Below are 19,576 nucleotides of genomic sequence, written 5' to 3'. Positions count from 1 at the left end.
GCATGCAAGTACACATTGGGCATACAAGTATACTTTGAGCATACAAGTACACATTGGGCATACAAGTACACATTGGGCATACAAGTACACATTGGGCATGCAAGTACACATTGACCATACAAGTACACACTGGTCATACAAGTACACATTGAGCATACAAGGACACATTGACCATACAAGTACACACTTGTCATACAAGTACACATTGACCATACAAGTACACATTTAGCATACAAGTACACGTTGAGCATACAAGTACACATTGAGCATACAAGTACACATTTAGCATACAAGTGCACATTTAGCATACAAGTACACACTGATCATACACGTACACATTTAGCATACATGTACACATTGAGCATTCAAGTACACACTGAGCATACACGTACACATTGAGCATACAAGTATAAATTTACAGGGCAATTAAGACTGAACATTGATATTACGTGTAGCCACATGTACATGCCTCAATCGCATTATTAATATAGCAATGATAAAACATTTATTTATTTATTTATTTATTAACATGTAGCTTTACTTGTTACACTCACAGAACATGGTAATAATTAAAATGTAAGTACACAATAGGATTTAACGCATGCTTTATTAGCAGTGTATTGCGAACATGTGATATGTTTCAAAGCACGTGACGTTTAAGCGCCATTATTAGTTGGAGTTCTCAAAGTCAGGTGTTAGATGTCAGTATTTAATTCATGGATTTCTTTGTTCAAGATAGACCGGATGTGGGTGTGTCACATGTCAAGGTCAGTTTCAGAAGAAATCCGTTCGTCGATGTAGGTGCATGTCGTCGGCGGTTCCTCAATTGGCTCTGAAAATAGATGGGTGTGAACGCGGTTTACAGTATAAATAGGTAATGATAAGTGCGAGCGATATAATGGGAGCTGTAATGGGCGATATAATGGGCGTGATGGTAGGCATAATGATGGGTGTGGTGATTGACGTTCATACATTTCCTATAGTTAAAAGGTAACATAATTATAATATTGAAAGTTTCGTTGCTTTTTCTGTTTAAAAAATAAGTAGTCCATAACGAATGCCTAATCGGACTTCGACACAATAAATCAGTGTTTACACTAATGTAAAATGAAAACATGCCAACTTACCTGTCTTGACCAGAACTCCGGCGTCTATCCCTCGTCGCCGCCTCCGTACAAGACAGACAAGGACGACAACGATGCTTGGGAGAAGAATCAGCATGCAGACACCGATTCCAAGGGCAACCCATTCGCCCAAGGACCTGCGAGAGATGTAAGATGGGATTAGACTCCTATTGAGAACGAGTATAATTTTGTAAAGAGTGTATCGGCCCCATTACGCAGAACTTAAATTTTGTAACCATTGTTACACATGGGTGTGTTTAACTCTGAATGTGCTTTATTGTAGTCGTAATGAAAATGACAGAGAACTAGCCTGGCTTAAGTGAACAGTGATTAAAACCGTTTTGTGATTTTATTTATGTTATGACTTTTTCAAATAAAAACAAAATATAAGTAATAGGGCTGTCGATATTGGCATATTTGCACTGTGACATTACAATGATTTTGACCTTGATTTTGAAATGCGTAGTTGTGTACATGTCTGTCAGTATGAAGTTCATTATGAAACAGTTAGATTATCTATTCATTGCAACGTGTGCAAATTTGCACCTCGGGTGATTTTTAGAATTGTTTATATGGTATTTGATAACATTGATTTTTTAATAAAATTCCATTAGTTTGTGTTGAAAAGAGCATACGATACACTGATGAAGCTAATATTATTCATGAAAGATACGAATATATGAAATACAACTCTTATTTTCTAAGCGATATTATGTTGCAGTAAAATTTAAAAAATGTAATCCTTTTATAAAACATTTAAACTGCACGTATTCACGTATTTTTCATTTTTTAAAAAAGAAAGAATCAAGAATGTGTTTAAAACTGATAACTTCCAGCGTATCAGCTGAAAGAGGAGTGCGATAAGTTGTATAATTTAGTGTATTTGAAATTTTAGCATTCCATTTGAAAGCATATGAGTCTCAAAGAAAGTCCAAATATATAATAAACTTTTTTCTTTTAATAATGCGCCTAAAGAGCATATAACATGGCATTTAATTAGGTATTTAGTAGATATTCAGAAAAAGTGCGCGAAATTGCATGCGGACGTAACTTCATTTCGGAAATGACGCAGTTGAAATTGTGTCCTAAGCCTGTGCGCGCTGACGTTTGATTTGGAAGTGAGAGTGGGCTAAAATTTTATAACAGTGAAAAAAATCAAAATGTTATTTCAATGTTTGAATCAGTGAAACAGTGAAATATCAATTTATTTCTAAAATAAATCTCTGTAAATCACCAGAAAGCATATAATAACAAATATTTATTTATGACAGTTCCTCTTTAAAAAATTAAGGGTGATGGCGGCCAGCTTGGATATGGGCGGCCATCATCGACGTAATTTAGGTCCTGAGCTTTTTCTTTACCTTAATATGCATATGTGTCAACAAGCCAAGTTTCATAATTTTAACCACAAGTGCACAATTTGGTAAAATGTTGTTACAATATGACTGGACTATAAGTAAATATCGCATTTTTCTAAATACTTAAACTTCGTATCTCTTGGTTCATCTTCTGAATTATATATATTTAACTGTCTGTCTGCCCGTCTGCCTGCCTTTCTGTCTGTCCGTCCGTCCGTCCGTCCGTCGGTCGGTCGGTCGGTCTGCCTACCCGTATGTCGGTCTTTCTGGCTGTGTTTATTGTCTAGCTGCTGTAACGCAAGGGGAGGTGAGATGAAACTGTCCTTAGGTCCAGGCTAATGTTGGATGTTACCGATACTGTGGCAATATTGCAAAAGTTTGTGGCTAGCATAAAGGAGAGACGGTGACATGGCGATGTAAATGAAGACGAACACACTTCAACATACATTGCTACACCAGGCTGTCAGGAGACTGAAGTATAAATCCAAACAATCACTGAAACTAGATATTTTTAAAATCTAAATAACAGCGGAAATGAGAGATATAATGTGTCCCAGTGTAAATCATGTGTCAGTGTGGGTGAGTGATCGTGTTTTGCTATAAAATTATATTATGTAAAGAATGATATCAGCTTTATTTGTTTCATCAACACTGATTATAATCTGCCCCCCAAAACACTGAAAATGCAATCGTACAAACAAAAAGAACATTATGGGAAAACGATATGTGACTGTTATCGCGGTTCATGTAAGGCAAAAATGAACGGTTAAAACGTTGCAGCTCACTTAAAGTTGTCAAATGCATCTCGCCTAAAGGCGCAGTTTTGTTTGGATGTCGGGTACACCCAGTTACAATTAACGTGAGGAAATAAAAATGAATATCTGTTCTGTAGTAACGACTCATGCGGCCGGATTCACGAGTATATACTGTAGTTACGATTCATGCGGCCGGATTCACGAATATTGCACTGTAATTACGACTCATGCGGCCGGATTCACGAATATATACTGTAGTTACGACTCATGCGGCCGGATTCAAGAGTATCGCACTGTATCTACGACTCATGCGGCCGGATTCACGAGTATACACTGTAATTACGACTCATGCGGCCGGATTCACGAGTATATACTGTAGTTACGATTCATGCGGCCGGATTCACGAATATTGCACTGTAATTACGACTCATGCGGCCGGATTCACGAATATATACTGTAGTTACGACTCATGCGGCCGGATTCAAGAGTATCGCACTGTATCTACGACTCATGCGGCCGGATTTACCAGTATATACTGAAGTTACGACACATGCGGCCGGATTCACGAGTATATACTGTAGTTACGATTCATGCGGTCGGATTCACAATTGTTGCACTGTACTTACGACTCATGCGGCCGGATTCACGAGTATTGCACTGTAGTAACGACTCATGCGGCCGGGTTCACGATTATATACTGTAGTTACGACTCGTGCGGCCGGATTCACGAGTATATACTGTAGTTACGACTCGTGCGGCCGGATTCACGAGTATTGTACTGTAGTTACGACTCATGCGGCCGGATTCACGAGTATTGCACTGTAGTTACGACTCATGCGGCCGGATTTACCAGTATATACTGAAGTTACGACACATGCGACCGGATTAACGAGTATATACACATATGCGGCCGGATTCACGAGTATATACACACATGCGGCCGGACTCACGAGTATATACTGTAGTTACGACTCATGCGGCCGGATTTACGAGTATATACACACATGCGGCCGGACTCACGAGTATATACTGTAGTTACGACACATGCGACCGGATTAACGAGTATATACACATATGCGGCCGGACTCACGAGTATATACTGTAGTTACGACTCATGCGGCCGGATTCACGAGTATATACTGAAGTTACGACACATGCGGCCGGATTCACGAGTATATACTGAAGTTACGACACATGCGGCCGGATTCACGAGTATATACTGAAGTTACGACACATGCGGCCGGATTCACGAGTATATACTGAAGTTACGACTCATGCGGCCGGATTTACGAGTATATACTGAAGTTACGACACATGCGGCCGGATTCACGAGTATATACTGTAGTTACGACACATGCGGCCGGATTTACGAGTATATACTGTAGTTACGACACATGCGGCCGGATTTACGAGTATATACTGTAGTTACGACACATGCGGCCGGATTGACAAGTATTGCATTGTAGTTACGACTCATGCGGCCGGATTTACGAGTATATACTGTAGTTACGACACATGCGGCCGGATTGACAAGTATTGCATTGTAGTTACGACTCATGCGGCCGGATTTACGAGTATATACAAATATGCGGCCGGATTCACGAGTATATACACACATGCGGCCGGACTCACGAGTATATACTGTAGTTACGACACATGCGACCGGATTAACGAGTATATACACATATGCGGCCGGATTCACGAGTATATACACACATGCGGCCGGATTCACGAGTATATACTGTAGTTACGACTCGTGCGGCCGGATTTACGAGTATATACTGAAGTTACGACACATGCGGACGGATTCACGAGTATATACTGAAGTTACGACACATGCGGCCGGATTCACGAGTATATACTGAAGTTACGACTCATGCGGCCGGATTTACGTGTATATACTGAAGTTACGACACATGCGGCCGGATTCACGAGTATTGCACTGTAGTTACGACTCATGCGGCCGGATTCACGAGTATATACTGAAGTTACGACACATGCGGCCGGATTCACGAGTATATAATGAAGTTACGACTCATGCGGCCGGATTTACGAGTATATACTGAAGTTACGACACATGCGGCCGGATTCACGATTGTTGTACTGTAGCTGTGACTGATGTGTCCAGATTCACGATTGTTGTACTGTAGCTGTGACTGATGTGTCCAGATTCACGATTGTTGTACTGTAGCTGATAATTGTACTGTGGATGTGCCTGATGTGGCCATATTCATGATAATTGTACTGTGGATGTGCCTGGTGTGGCAGCTTCAAATGATAGATGTCGTATGTCTTCATTCTAAGGACGTGTATCGAAACGTTTAAACCATTACCACTCAGAGATACGTTTTTTTTTAAAGTAATTGTACGAAACGATCATTTATAAAAGGTCCGAAATGAACCAGGCCCCAAGACAAACTCATACCTATGGAAACCATTTGCCTATATTATTTTGTAAAAAGACAGAGCGTTAATTTCACGCCATACTCACAGCTCTTTGGGCTGATACCAGTCCTCAGCGCAACATCCGGTCTTACAGCAACTAAAGTCGCACAACGCATGCACCGTCTCCCCAGTAACCGTGCCGTTAACGTAAACTTTCGGATACGTACACGTTAACATTGCGTCACGAAAGCACGCGCTCAATTGCTAACACTTTCATGCTTGTGTTATTCCTTTTAAAAATATCTGTCCCAAACTTTACTCTGCAGGAATTTATGTGGTTTTTTTTGTTCAATATGCTGTTGATATGCACTAATCATATGCCATACATCCGTATATGAAGATATTTCACAGTAATTCCCGTTGCTCTTGCATCGACATTGTCACGTTTGCTCTGAGCAGAATCAATAGATTCTACATTATTTCTTTCATTCCACACGGTATTAAATATCAACTTAGAGCTCTTCCCATGAAATTGAATAATTAAAACAGCAGATAGAATGACACTATAATTCTCTAGTATTTTCACAAAGTAACCTTCCCCGTTGAATATCTCAACTTATCTTATAAATGTTACACTTCACTTGTCGGGTTGGCAAGTCAGTGACTTAGTATCAAATTTAGGTCAGTCGAATCGCTCAATGGTTTTAGTTAAGCTTATAACCTTTGACTTGTATCAAAAAGGGTTCAAAAGATGAGAAAACTATTTTGAAGATATAGAAGTATAGAACATACGGGTATATGCTAAAGACATCGCAGACTGGATATTGTTATTTTAGTAAATATCAAATATCAAATCATCATTGTGTCATGTTATCAAGTTAAAATCATCGGAAAATTTTCTTTTTTATGAAGTAAAACTCAAAAAAAGATGTTACAAAAGCAGCACGTGTTGTTGATGAAATGCAAATTTGCCACAACAAATAGTTTAAATTATACATCATTCATTTTTACGGATACAAATATTTCCCAACAGCGAAAAAAACAAAAAAACATCTGTAGGCAAGAGGGGAAACCTTTTCTCTCACCTTCCAATCAAATCAAAGTAACAGTTGAGCAGAAGATTTATTTCACCGTTTGAGCGTTAACAACACGTTCGAATGCACATTTAATCAAAGCGGTACATTAACATATTCGATAAAGAGTTTTTATTTCATCTTTGTCAATTAGCTACCGGCTAAGGTTAAAACAAACTTATTTATCGGTTACATCTGGCATCCAAATTGCAACGTTTGATGTAACATCGTCAATTATAAATTATTTAGTGAACAAATCAGCAAAGTGAATGGTGATTTTTTATGTTTAACATTTTGTTCAATGCTTTATCAATTAACTACAAGTTTACTAAACAACATTTGAAACTCATAATGCCTAAACAAAATATTAGATTTTTTCACATCATGACATAAAGTACACACTCGGGGTAGCGTAACAGGAAACATTTAATAAACATACATTTTCATATAGTGCGCTGACATCTTGTAACAACACCTCGCCGATATCAACCGGTAATAGTGTTTTCTGTGTCGTAAAACACGTCAGCAATTCAGCTACCAATTGCATTAATTCAAGAGTCATCATCAAGCTACAACTGGCAATGTACAACAAAACACACACATATAGCAACCACAACAAGAAAAAACAACACATAATATTATTCATGACAAAGGTTTAGCGATCAACAATGACTTGAAATAACTTTGCATAGGCTGTATTCCCAGACTTGGTATGGGGTGACGTATGCATGCCTTTACAACCAGGCGCGAATTGCCAGTCATTTATTTAGTTTGTCGTCGGTTGTCCAAAAATTGTACATGTTATTGAGTAACTCAATCTTTTTCATTCAATACCTTAACAATAGTCACTGACAAATACAGAGTGGCTGTCATCCACCCAACGTCTGGTAATATTGTGTGAGGTCAATGACATATTGTTAGGTCACTGTATTTCTTCCGAAACATTCCTGTCCTCTTCTACATATCTTCGCTCAACCGGCGGTATCTATTGGGGTCGGCGAATCTCGCTCCCCGGAAGTTGTGGGGCCCATTTGTGTCTAACGTCGGTTCGGACTGCGTGTATTGATTGTCCATGGCCACCTGTGTGTACGCGGGCGGCGGCGAGGGGACCTCTGGTTCCTGGGTATAGAGCGGAGGAGGGGATGCGGGTGCCGACGGTTGGATATTGACCCCCGTCACGTTCAGGTCAAGATGTGGCCGTCTGTTGCTCGCTTCTATCACTGAAACAATACCAGGTGCATATGAAAGTTATTGTTGTTGTTGTTGTTGTTGTTGTTGTTGTTGTTGTTAACTTATCAATACAATACTTAGTATTCAAATACATGTATATCAAAATGGAATAGATAAATCGCATATCTGACATTAACAACACAACTACTGGAAAACAATATAGTGCGCAGTTGTAGTCAACATTGTGATCAAGGAAATATATATATTGAAGACACACATATTGTGGCACACACAAATTAATATTTTGGTCGATGGAATTTGGCCAAAGGAAATAGAGCGAGTGGGCAAAACAGACACTTGGCTTTACCTTCATAATTAACAATTGAAATTTATAAAAAAATCCCGATCAATGAGAACTTTATTCTCTTTAATATAGACTCATTGCTAGCCCAGGTGAACGTGCTCATACAGCTGTCGTGCTTATAGTGGTTAAGGAATAGAGGAGGTATTTAGGGCCTTTCACAAACTCCTGGATAAAGCTGAAATCTTATCTTATATGCATTGACACATAAATCAGAACTAAAAATCCATGAACATCGACAAACCATGTAATTTCATGACAATAGATACATAAACAGGTAGAAGCTTTCCGCTTTACTCGTGGATATGTAATAGATGACACGAAATAAATTATTAATGAATAAGCATGGACGGAGTGAGCGCAGCGCTTTGACAACGCAAAACATATAGCAGTAATAATAATTTCCACTATTTCAACAACTTTTGCATTAGTTACAATAACAATTATTCCTTTCTACGTTCTAATGCAGAGTAAATACAATATACCAATTTTAAAATGTTCAATATATGACTCATTCCGGCTTGACATCAATATATATATAAAAATCATGATTGTTGGATTCATTACAAACTTATGTGGAATCACTGCAGACCTTATATAGTTAAACATTGAACATATCAGTATAATATGATATTATTTAAATAACAGACTTTGCAATTTTATCTTTCGTTTCGTGGGATATTATTATACCGACACCTTTCTAATTCAAGGTCATGGTGACCGGATCTCTTCTGCGTAACAGTGTCTGCATTTCCGTAGAGGCAATATATCAAGGTATGGTTCATGCTCAAAGTTAGATTTAATTAATTTATACAATTCCAGTTTCGGGGTCTCTCCAATGATTTCTCTCAATGATTGTACATACTGGTCTCTGAGACTTTGTGTTAAGTTGGTAATGACATAGTGTGAAAGTGATACACCTTGGTTAATCGAAACATAGCCAGACCAATTTTCATCTAGTTATCGTTTGATTGCTGTGGCCAATTTACCGCTAACGCATCATTAGTGACCAACAGGTGGCTGTAACATTTTTTTCACTTGTCTTGTTTATAAAAAATATTAATTATTGTTTCTCTTACTGTGAAAAATGAACGTATATGCACGTGGAGGAAAGAAGAGCTAGGAGGAAATATCAATGAAGCCAGTTCCGGTATGACTTCATTTGGCTCAAGTTAGCAAATTAGTTCTTTCAATAAGTTTGTAATATGTTTCATCTCATGAACAGCAAAAATTAATGTTTCATTCGTGGCAAAGCGATTCGTGAACAATACATGCTGGTGCCCACTCGGTTAAACACATTGTTATTTTACACTTGAACAAAAAAGTCTCCTCTATTTATACGTGCTCTGTCCACTTATTCATTCTCCAATGATTAAAGGTAAATGTGTAATTGAAGCTTACGGTTCCTAAGAATGGCAGCCTGTCGGTTCATGTTCCAGCGGCGACACAGGAAGACGACGAAGTAGAGGACCACCACAAAGGTGAACGGAGCCAGCACACAGGCCGCAATCTCTCCTTTGGATCTGGAATAGATATAGAAGTCTACAAATTGATATATTAACTTATTTTATTAAATTTATTAATTCCGTTTTGTTAAGCACAAGTAACGTAGGGTTCTCTGTTTCAGGTTGAAAATATTTGAAATGACGTCGCCAACATGACTTCACGGCGTTATTCATCACTGGCGAATTTTCAATTCACGTCAATAATATTTGTACGCGGCAAGTGCACTTGCTATGTCTCCAGTGCATAAGTACGCAAGTACGCGGTAAGTGCACTACCTATGTCAGCGGTGCATAAGTATGCGGTTTGTGCACTAGCTATGTCAGCGGTGCATAAGTACGCGGTAAGTACACTCACCGGTGCATACGTACGCGGTAAGTGCACTCAGCGGTGCATAAGTACGCGGTTAGTGCACTAGCTATGTCACCGGTGCATAAGTACGCGGTTAGTGCACTAGCTATGTCACCGGTGCATAAGTGCGCGGTAAGTGCACTTGCTTTGTCATCGGTGCATAAGTACGCAAGTACGCGGTAAGTGCACTTGCTTTGTCACCGGTGCCTAAGTACGCGATTAGTGCACTAGCTATGTCACCGGTGCATAAGTACGCGGTTAGTGCACTTGCTTTGTCACCGGTGCATAAGTGCGCGGCAAGTGCACTTGCTTTGTCACTGGTGCATAAGTACGCGGTAAGTGCACTTTCTATGTTACCGGTGCATAAGTACAAGATATGTCCACTACTTATGTCACCGTTGCATAAGTACGCGGTTAGTGCACTTGCTATGTCACCGGTGAATAAACACGCGGTAAGTGTACTAGCTATGTCACCGGAGCATAATAACGCGGTAATTGCACTTACTATGTCATCAGTGCATAAGCACGCGGTTAGTGCACTAGCTATGTCACCGGTGCATAAGTACGCGGTTAGTGCACTAGCTATGTCACCGGTGCATAAGTGCGCGGTAAGTGCACTTGCTTTGTCACCGGTGCATAAGTACGCAAGTACGCGGTAAGTGCACTTGCTTTGTCACCGGTGCATAAGTACGCGGTTAGTGCACTAGCTATGTCACCGGTGCATAAGTACGCGGTTAGTGCACTTGCTTTGTCACCGGTGCATAAGTGCGCGCAAGTGCACTTGCTTTGTCACTTGGGCATAAGTACGCGGTAAGTGCACTTTCTATGTTACCGGTGCATAAGTACAAGATATGTCCACTACTTATGTCACCGGTGCATAAGTACGCGGTAAGTGCATTCAGCGGTGCATAAGTACGCGGTTAGTGTACGAGCTATGTCACCGGTGCATAAGTACGCGGTAAGTGCACTTGCGTTGTCACCGGTGCATAAGCACGCGGTAAGTGCACTAGCTATGTCACCGGTGCATAAGTAAGTGGTAATTGCACTCAGCAGTGCATAAGTACGCGGTTAGTGTACTAGCTATGTCACCGGTGCATAAGTACGCGGTAAGTGCATTTGCTTTGTCACCGGTGCATAAGTACGTGGTAAGTGCACTTAGCGGTAAATAAGCACGCGGTAAGTGCACTAGCTATGTCACCGGTGCATATGAACGCGGTAAGTGCACTCAGCGGTGCATAAGTACGCGGTTAGTGTACTAGCTATGTCACCGGTGCATAAGTACGCGGTAAGTACACTTGCTTTGTCAGCGGTGCATAAGTACGCGGTAAGTGCACTTTCTATGTCACCGGTGCATATGGACGCGGTAAGTGCACTTGCTATGTCACCGGTGCATAAGAACGCGTTAAGTGCACTTGCTATGTCACCGGTGCCTATGAACGCGGTAAGTGCACTTGCTTTGTCACCGCTGCATAAGTACACGGTAAGTGCACCAGCTATGTCGCAGGTACATAAGTACACTGTCATTGCACTTGCTATGTCACCGGTGCATAACGGTAAGTTCACTTGCTATGTCACCGGTACGTAAGTACATGTACACGGTTAGTGCACTAGCTATGTCACCGCTGCATAAGTACACGGTAAGTGCACCAGATATGTCGCAGGTACATAAGTACACTGTCAGTGCCCTTGCTATGTCACCGGTGCATAACGGTAAGTTCACTTGCTATGTCACCGGTGCATATGAACGCGGTAAGTGCACTTGCTATGTCACCGCTGCATAAGTACACGGTAAGTGCACTAGCTATGTCACCGCTGCATAAGTACACGGTAAGTGCACTTGCTATGTCACCGGTGCACATGAACGCGGTAAGTGCACTTGCTTTGTCACCGCTGCATAAGTACACGGTAAGTGCACTAGCTATGTCACCGCTGCATAAGTACACGGTAAGTGCATTAGCTATGTCTAAGTGGCATAGCTAAACCTTCAGGTATAAAAACGGCGTCACGGTAAGTTCGTAAGCTATTTACCCTCAATGAGTTGAGATTGGTATTGAGCTTTAACTTAAGTATTTTTGTGATATTAGGGCAGGATTCATGGATGGAACAGTGTTACACAGTTTGCTTGGTTTGTCATTTTCATCCATCAACTGGCATCTAGCCTTCAATTGTTTGCGGTAGGTCCACTGAATACTCCACAAACATGAGATCTACCATTTCTCCTGTGCAAAAGTTCAACTTGGATGGAATCAAATATTGGGCATAGATTTTTCCTCAGCCACAAGCAATCGCTTAGTTCTTAATAGTAATGGTCCAAGAAAGGATAGAGAACTCAATACTGTTGTAGGTCATTGGTCGGTGGATTTGCACGGTTTCGTTGGCGTTGACCCAGCCCGGACATCGATGGTTCAATCTCAAATCTACTCCAATTTCTTTGGCACATTCTAACAATACTTTACAAACATTAGGTTCTTCAGTTTCGTTTTGGAATTGGCAGATGACGGTCTGGCTTTTTCATGTGACCTTAAGTATACACAGTCAACTGCCGGTAGGAGGGACTGTATTTTGCAGAACATGTTCACCAAGAATATGTCCGTTTATGAAGTCAAAACTTCATGATTGACGCCAAGTGTTGGCCGAACTTGTCATAGCCGTCCTCCTGTAGTTTCTCCAGGGCATGAACCACAACACTGTAGGTGGACTTGAAAGTTGCGAGTCCATCGTCCCGGCTTGTCCACCTAGTCTTACAAAGGGTTCTGAGTTTGGTGCGTTCGTTCTGCGTCTCCTGTGCGTCGTGGTCAGCAGCAAGTTCATCAGCAAAGGCGTTAAGTCTTTTTGCCGAATAATCGGCAAACCCTTCCTCCTGAACAGTTGCCATCACTGTCCTGATGCACGGGTCCTTCCTGTTATGCATGACTGCTAGATTTAGAGTGGGCTTTACAGTGTAAATACAGCGCATTCGGAGTACGTTGACATAATTATAAGTGCCTGCATGTCCCTGTGTTTACCCGGACATATATGCGGCACCATCATACGCCTGTGACTGCATCTTATCGACTTGAACTCCTTGGTTTTCAAGTGATGTTAAGAGCAGTTTTGCCAATGCCTCGCCAGTTATTTTACCCAAGAAAATCTTCACGGACTCTAAACCGGGCACCGATTCCACGTTGTACAAATCGCATACACACAGACACATATTATTTTGCTGACTTGTCGGTCGATTCATCGGCGATATGAGCGAAAAAAACTGCATCGTTGCAAGCCTGCACAATTTCATTCTGTATCTGCTCAGAACGAACACAGACAGATCAGTTCGTTCAGTATATCAGGCGATGCTAACGTTGCCCTATGATTTTGAATAATCTGTTAAACTTGTATATCATTTTCGTGTTTACACAGAAAACATGCATGTACTTTAAATAAATAATTATTGATTTGAAGAAAAGTAAAATCAGGACAATTATATGCAAGCCCGGGCTTCTGGCGTAAAGGCAACTACGCGCCTGACTCCCTCCTTCTGACAGGCTTCTACTTTTTATTTACAGGCTATTACCCTTTTCCTTCAGGCTACTCTCCCCTTCCTTCAGGCTACTCTTCCCTACTTACAGGCAACTACCTTTTGTTTACAGGCAACTACCCTTTACTTACAGGCTACCCCCACCTAAGGGCTTCTTCCCTCTACTAACAGGCAACTACCCTCTACTAAGAGGCAACCACCCTCTACTTACAGGCTTCTACCTCTACTTACAGGCAACTACCCTCTAATTACAGGTAACTACCTTTTATTTACAGGCTACTTCCCCCTATTAACAGGCAACTACCCTTTATTTACCGGCTACTACCCTCTACTTACAGGCTACTACCCTCCTTTTACAGGCTAATACCCTCTACTTACAGGTTGTTCTTTAACTGTTCCTTCATCTGTTCATCCGAGCAGCAGCCATGCTCACAACAGCCAAATTCACACGTCAACGTCTCCGTGATGTAAAAAGTGCTACGGTAATCACACGACGTCATCTTCCCCTTTTGACGTTCGTACACGAATTATTCGAGGTTTGGACCGGCGCGTTTTCACAAAAGATATTAGATACAAACGACCTATGTCCCTTGATATTCACTGATAAATATTGTCCAAAGCTTTTGAACAAATTTATTCACCACATCTCAACTGAAGCGTAACAATAAAGTGTTTTTATAATTAATGTATCTTACACAACAGGATGAATTTACAAATGATTAATTGTTCTACGAAACAACTTCGCCTAAGGAAATTTACTTGTCGATTGACGTATTTTCTAAAAATAGAAGACGAGTGAATTAATGAGTGAGTGAGTCTTAAGTGGAGTATTTAAGATAGTGTCCACAACAATGTGTTGTTAAATCTGCTTAAGGTATCCGACGTACACATAAGCTTGTCGCTGTATTGAGCCGGTGGCGAAAATGTTACATATTGATAATCGTGTGCCATTGTATCTTACAAAAGGAACTTAAAGGAAATTTGCAGAACAAGTGCTTATTACAAAGTTTGAAATAAATTACGTACAATCAAAGTGTCAATAATTATGAAGGTCCATGTACAAACGTTTTAGAATTTAGAAGTACATGTCATACAATGTGAAAAACGATATTTTTTCAAATGTATTTCCTTGTATAGATCTGTTTCGGTTTACACTTTCTTTGGTAGAGGCAGTATTTTTAACAAAAAAGAGAAAGTTTCTTATTTCCGAACTTGTTTTATGTATTTTATTTTGTTTTTTACATCAATTTCACATAAAATTAAAAAAACAACTAAATGTGTCATTGTTTTCGGTTCGGATAGATATATCCGACCCTTGTGCACTCTGCGTGGTCGGGAAATCTCCGGCCCTCGTGCACTCTGCGTGGTCGGGAAATCGCCGACCCTCGGGTTCTCCGAGTGGTCGGGCAATCTCCGATCCTCGGGCACTCTGCGTGCTGGGGAAATACCCGAACTTCGGGCTCTCATCGTGGTCGGGAATCTCCGACACCCGGGCTCTCTGTGTGGTCGGGAAATCTCCAACCCCCGGGCTCTCTGTATGGTCTGGAAATCTCCGACCCCCGGGCACTCTGTGTGGTCGGGAATCTCCGACCTTCGGGCTCTCATCGTGGTCGGGAATTTCCGACCCCCGGGCTCTCTGTGTGGTCGGGAATCTCCGACCCCCGGGCTCTCTGTGTTGTCGGGAATCTACCGAACCTCGGTAACTCTGCGTTGTCGATAACTAGGCAAGCATTGTTACAGGCTTCTGGACGTGCCATCGGGTTGGATTTTCGAAAAGCTATATATGATCTAAATACACTCCAGTAGATTCATTAAACCTGCTTATTCGGCTCATACAGTTGCTCTGCCCTGTGGAAGTATGTATGGTCTGTTAGATATGTTGATATATGCGTGGTCTGTTAGATATGTGGATGTATGTGTTTTCTGTTAGATGTGTTGATGCATGTGTGGTCTGTTAGATATGCTGATATAGGCGTGGTCTGTTAGATATGTTGATATAGGTGTGGTCTGTTAGATATGTTGATATAGGTGTTGTCTGTTAGATATGTTGATATAGGTGTGGTCTGTTAAATATGTTGATATAGGTGTGGTCTGTTAGATATGTTGATATAGGTGTTGTCTGTTAGATATGTTGATATAGGTGTGGTCTGTTATATATGTTGATGTATGTGTGATCTGTTAGAAATGTTGATGTATGTGTTTTCTGTCAGATATGTTGATGTATGTGTGGTCTGTTGTTAGATATGTTGATGTATGTGTGGTCTGTTAGATATGTTGATGTATGTGTGATCTGTAGTTAGATATGTTGATGTATGTGTGATCTATTAGATATGTTGATGTATGTGTTGTCTGTTAGATATGTTGATGTATGTGTGATCTGTTAGAAATGTTGATGTATGTGTGATCTGTTAGATATGTTGATGTATGTGTGGTCTGTTAGAAATGTTGATGTATGTGTTGTCTGTTAGATATGTTGATGTATGTGTTGTCTGTTAGATATGTTGATGTATGTGTGATCTGTTAGAAATGTTGATGTATGTGTGATCTGTTAGATATGTTGATGTATGTGTGATCTGTTAGAAATATTGATGTATGTAATGTCTGTTAGATATTTTGATGTATGTGTGATTTGTAAGATATGTTGATATATATGTGATCTGTTAGAAATGTTTATGTATGAGTGGTCTGTCAGATATGTTGATGTATGTGTGGTCTGTTGTTAGATATGTTGATGTATGTTTGACCTGTTTGATATATTGATGTATGTGTGGTCTGTCAGTGTTGTGTGTACACTATGTAAATCTCGTTTTCTATCTGTTAAGTATGTGGATGTATGTGTGATCTGTTAGATATATTGATGTATGTGTGGTCTGTTAGATATGTTGATGCATGTGTGGTCTGTCAGAAATGCTCATGTATGTGTGTTCTGTCAGATATATTGATGTATGTGTGGTCTGTTAGATATGTTGATGAATATGTGATATGTTAGATATGTTGATGTATGTGTGGTCTGTTAGGTATGTGTATGTATGTGTGGTCTGTTAGGTATGTGGATGTATGTGTGGTCTGTTTGATATGTTGATGTATGTGTGGTCTGTCAGATATGTTGATGTATGCGTGGTCTGTCAGTGTTGTATGTACACTGTGTGAATCTCGTACTCTGTCTGTTAGATAGGTGGATGTATAAGTGGTCTGTCAGATATATTGATGTATGTGTGGTCTGTTAGATATGTTGATGAATAAGTGATATGTTAGATATGTTGATATATGTGTGGTCTGTTAGATATGTTGATGTATGTGTTGTCTGTTAGATATGTTGATGTATGTGTGGTCTGTTAGATATGTGGATGTATGTGTGTGGTCTGTTAGATATGTTGATGTATGTGTTGTCTGTTAGATATGTTGATGTATGTGCGTGGTCTGTTAGATATGTGGATGTATGTGTGTGGTCTGTTAGATATGTTGATGTATGTGTTGTCTGTTAGATATGTTGATGTATGTGCGTGGTCTGTTAGATATGTTGATGTATGTGTTGTCTGTTAGATTGGTTATTGTATGTGTGGTCTGGTAGATATGTTGATGTATGTGCGTGGTCTGTTAGATATGTTGATGTATGTGTTGTCTGTTAGATTGGTTATTGTATGTGTGGTCTGGTAGATATATTGATGTATGTGTGGTCTGTTAGATATGTTGGTGAATAAGTGATATGCTAGATATGTTGATGTATGTGTGGTCTGTTAGATATGTTGATGTATGTGTGGTCTGTTAGATGTGTTGGTGAATATGTGATATGCTAGATATGTTGATTTATGTGTGGTCTGTTAGATATGTTGATGAATATGTGATATGTTAGATATGTTGATATATGTGTGGTCTGTTAGATATGTTGATATATGTGTGGTCTGTTAGATATGTTGATATATGTGTGGTCTGTTAGATATGTTGATGTATGTGTTGTCTGTCAGATATGTTGATGTATGTGTGGTCTGTTAGATATGTTGATGTATGTGTGGTCTGTTAAATATGTTTATGTATGTGTGTGGGCTGTTAGATATGTTGATGTATGTGTTGTCTGTTAGATTGGTTAATATATGTGTGGTCTTGTAGATATATTGATGTATGTGTGGTCTGTTAGATATGTTGATGAATATGTGATCTGTTAGATATGTTGATGTATGTGTTGTCTGTTAGATGTGTTGATGTATGTGTGGTTTGTCAGATATGTTGATGTATGTGTGGTCTGTTAGATATGTTGATGTATGTGCGTGGTCTGTTAGATATGTTGATGTATGTGTTGTCTGTTAGATTGGTAATTGTATGTGTGGTCTGTCAGATAAATTGATGTATGTGTGGTCTGTCAGAAATATTGATGTATGTGTGGTCTGTCAGATATATTGATGTATGTATGGTCTGTCAGATATATTAATGTATGTGTGTTCTGTTAGATATTTGGATGTATGTGTGGTCTGTCAGATATATTGATAAATGTGTGGTCTGTCAGATATATTGATGTATGTGTGGTCAAATATATTGATGTATGTGTGGTCTGTTAGATATGTTGATGTATGTGTGGTCTGTTAGATATGTTGATGTATGTGTTGTCTGTCAGATATATTGATGTATGTGTGGTCAAATATATTGATGTATGTGTGGTCTGTTAGATATGTTGATGTATGTGTGGTCTGTTAGATATGTTGATGTATGTGTTGTCTGTTAGATATGTTGATGTATGTGGTGTCTGTTAGATAAGTGGATGTATGTGTGATCTGTTAGATATGTGGATGTATGTGTGATCTGTTAGATATGTTGATGTATGTGTTGTCTGTCAGATATGTTGATGTATGTGTTGTCTGTCAGATATGTTGATGTATGTGTTGTCTGTTAGATATGTTGATGTATGTGTGGTCTGTCAGATATGTTGATGTATGTGTGGTCTGTTAGATATGTTGATGTATGTGTTGTATGTCAGATATGTTGATGTATGTGTGTTCTGTTAGATATGTTGATGTATGTGTTGTCTGTTAGATATGTTGATGTATGTGTGGTCTGTTAGATATGTTGATGTATGTGTTGTCTGTTAGATATGTTGATGTATATGTGGTCTGTTAGATTGGTTTATGTATGTGTGGTATGTCAGATATATTGATGTATGTGTGGTCTGTTAGATATGTTGATGAATATGTGATATGTTAGATATGTTGATATATGTGTGGTCTGTTAGATATGTTGATGTATGTGTTTTCTGTTAGGTATTTTGATGTATGTGTTGTCTGTTAGATATGTTGATGTATGTGTTGTCTGTTAGATAAGTTGATGTATGTGTTGTCTGTCAGATATGTTGATGTATGTGTGGTCTGTCAGATATGTTGCTGTATGTGTTGTCTGTCAGATATGTTGATGTATGTGTTGTCTGTCAGATATGTTGATATATGTGTTGTCTGTCAGATATGTTGATGTATGTGTTGTCTGTCAGATATGTTGATATATGTGTTGTCTGTCAGATATGTTGATGTATGTGTTGTCTGTCAGATATGTTGATATATGTGTTGTCTGTCAGATATGTTGATGTATGTGTTTTTTGTTAGATATGTTGATGTATGTGTGGTCTGTTGTTATATATGTTGATGTATGTGTGGTCTGTTAGATTGGTTAATGTATGTGTGGTCTGTCAGATATATTGATGTATGTGTGGTTTGTTAGAAATGTTGATGAATATGTGATATGTTAGATATGTTGATGTATGTGTTGTCTGTTAGATATGTTGATGTATGTGTTGTCTGTCAGATATGTTGATGTATGTGTGGTCTGTCAGATAAGTTGATGTATGTGTTGTCTGTCAGATATGTTGATGTATGTGTGGTCTGTTAGATATGTTGATGTATGTGTTGTCTGTTAGATATGTTGATGTATGTGTTGTCTGTCAGATATGTTGATGTATGTGTTGTCTGTTAGATATGTTGATGTATGTGTTGTCTGTCAGAT

At 39.6% G+C, this 19,576-nt stretch overlaps 2 protein-coding genes across 2 annotated transcripts; both read right to left on the bottom strand.

The window, feature by feature from the left end:
- Nucleotides 1-536: 536 nt before the first annotated feature.
- On the bottom strand, nt 537-6,458 carry LOC128234304 (uncharacterized). The gene is made up of 3 exons (XM_052948472.1): nt 5,729-6,458; nt 1,128-1,261; nt 537-832 (listed from the first exon to the last, which is right to left on the bottom strand). Exons 1-3 carry the CDS (start codon nt 5,857-5,859, stop codon nt 756-758), a joined length of 342 nt encoding a protein of 113 aa, XP_052804432.1. The 5' UTR covers nt 5,860-6,458; the 3' UTR covers nt 537-755.
- A 273-nt stretch (nt 6,459-6,731) lies between these two features.
- Nucleotides 6,732-14,298, bottom strand: LOC128234302 (uncharacterized). The gene is made up of 3 exons (XM_052948469.1): nt 13,973-14,298; nt 9,628-9,749; nt 6,732-7,915 (listed from the first exon to the last, which is right to left on the bottom strand). Exons 1-3 carry the CDS (start codon nt 14,092-14,094, stop codon nt 7,653-7,655), a joined length of 507 nt encoding a protein of 168 aa, XP_052804429.1. The 5' UTR covers nt 14,095-14,298; the 3' UTR covers nt 6,732-7,652.
- Between the last annotated feature and the right edge of the window lie 5,278 nt (nt 14,299-19,576).

This window comes from Mya arenaria, chromosome 5 (assembly GCF_026914265.1).
Source record: "Mya arenaria isolate MELC-2E11 chromosome 5, ASM2691426v1".
NCBI classification, from domain to species: Eukaryota; Metazoa; Mollusca; class Bivalvia; order Myida; family Myidae; genus Mya; species Mya arenaria.
The sequence above is the reverse complement of the archived record's forward strand: the minus strand, read 5'-3'. Positions and strand labels throughout refer to the sequence as shown.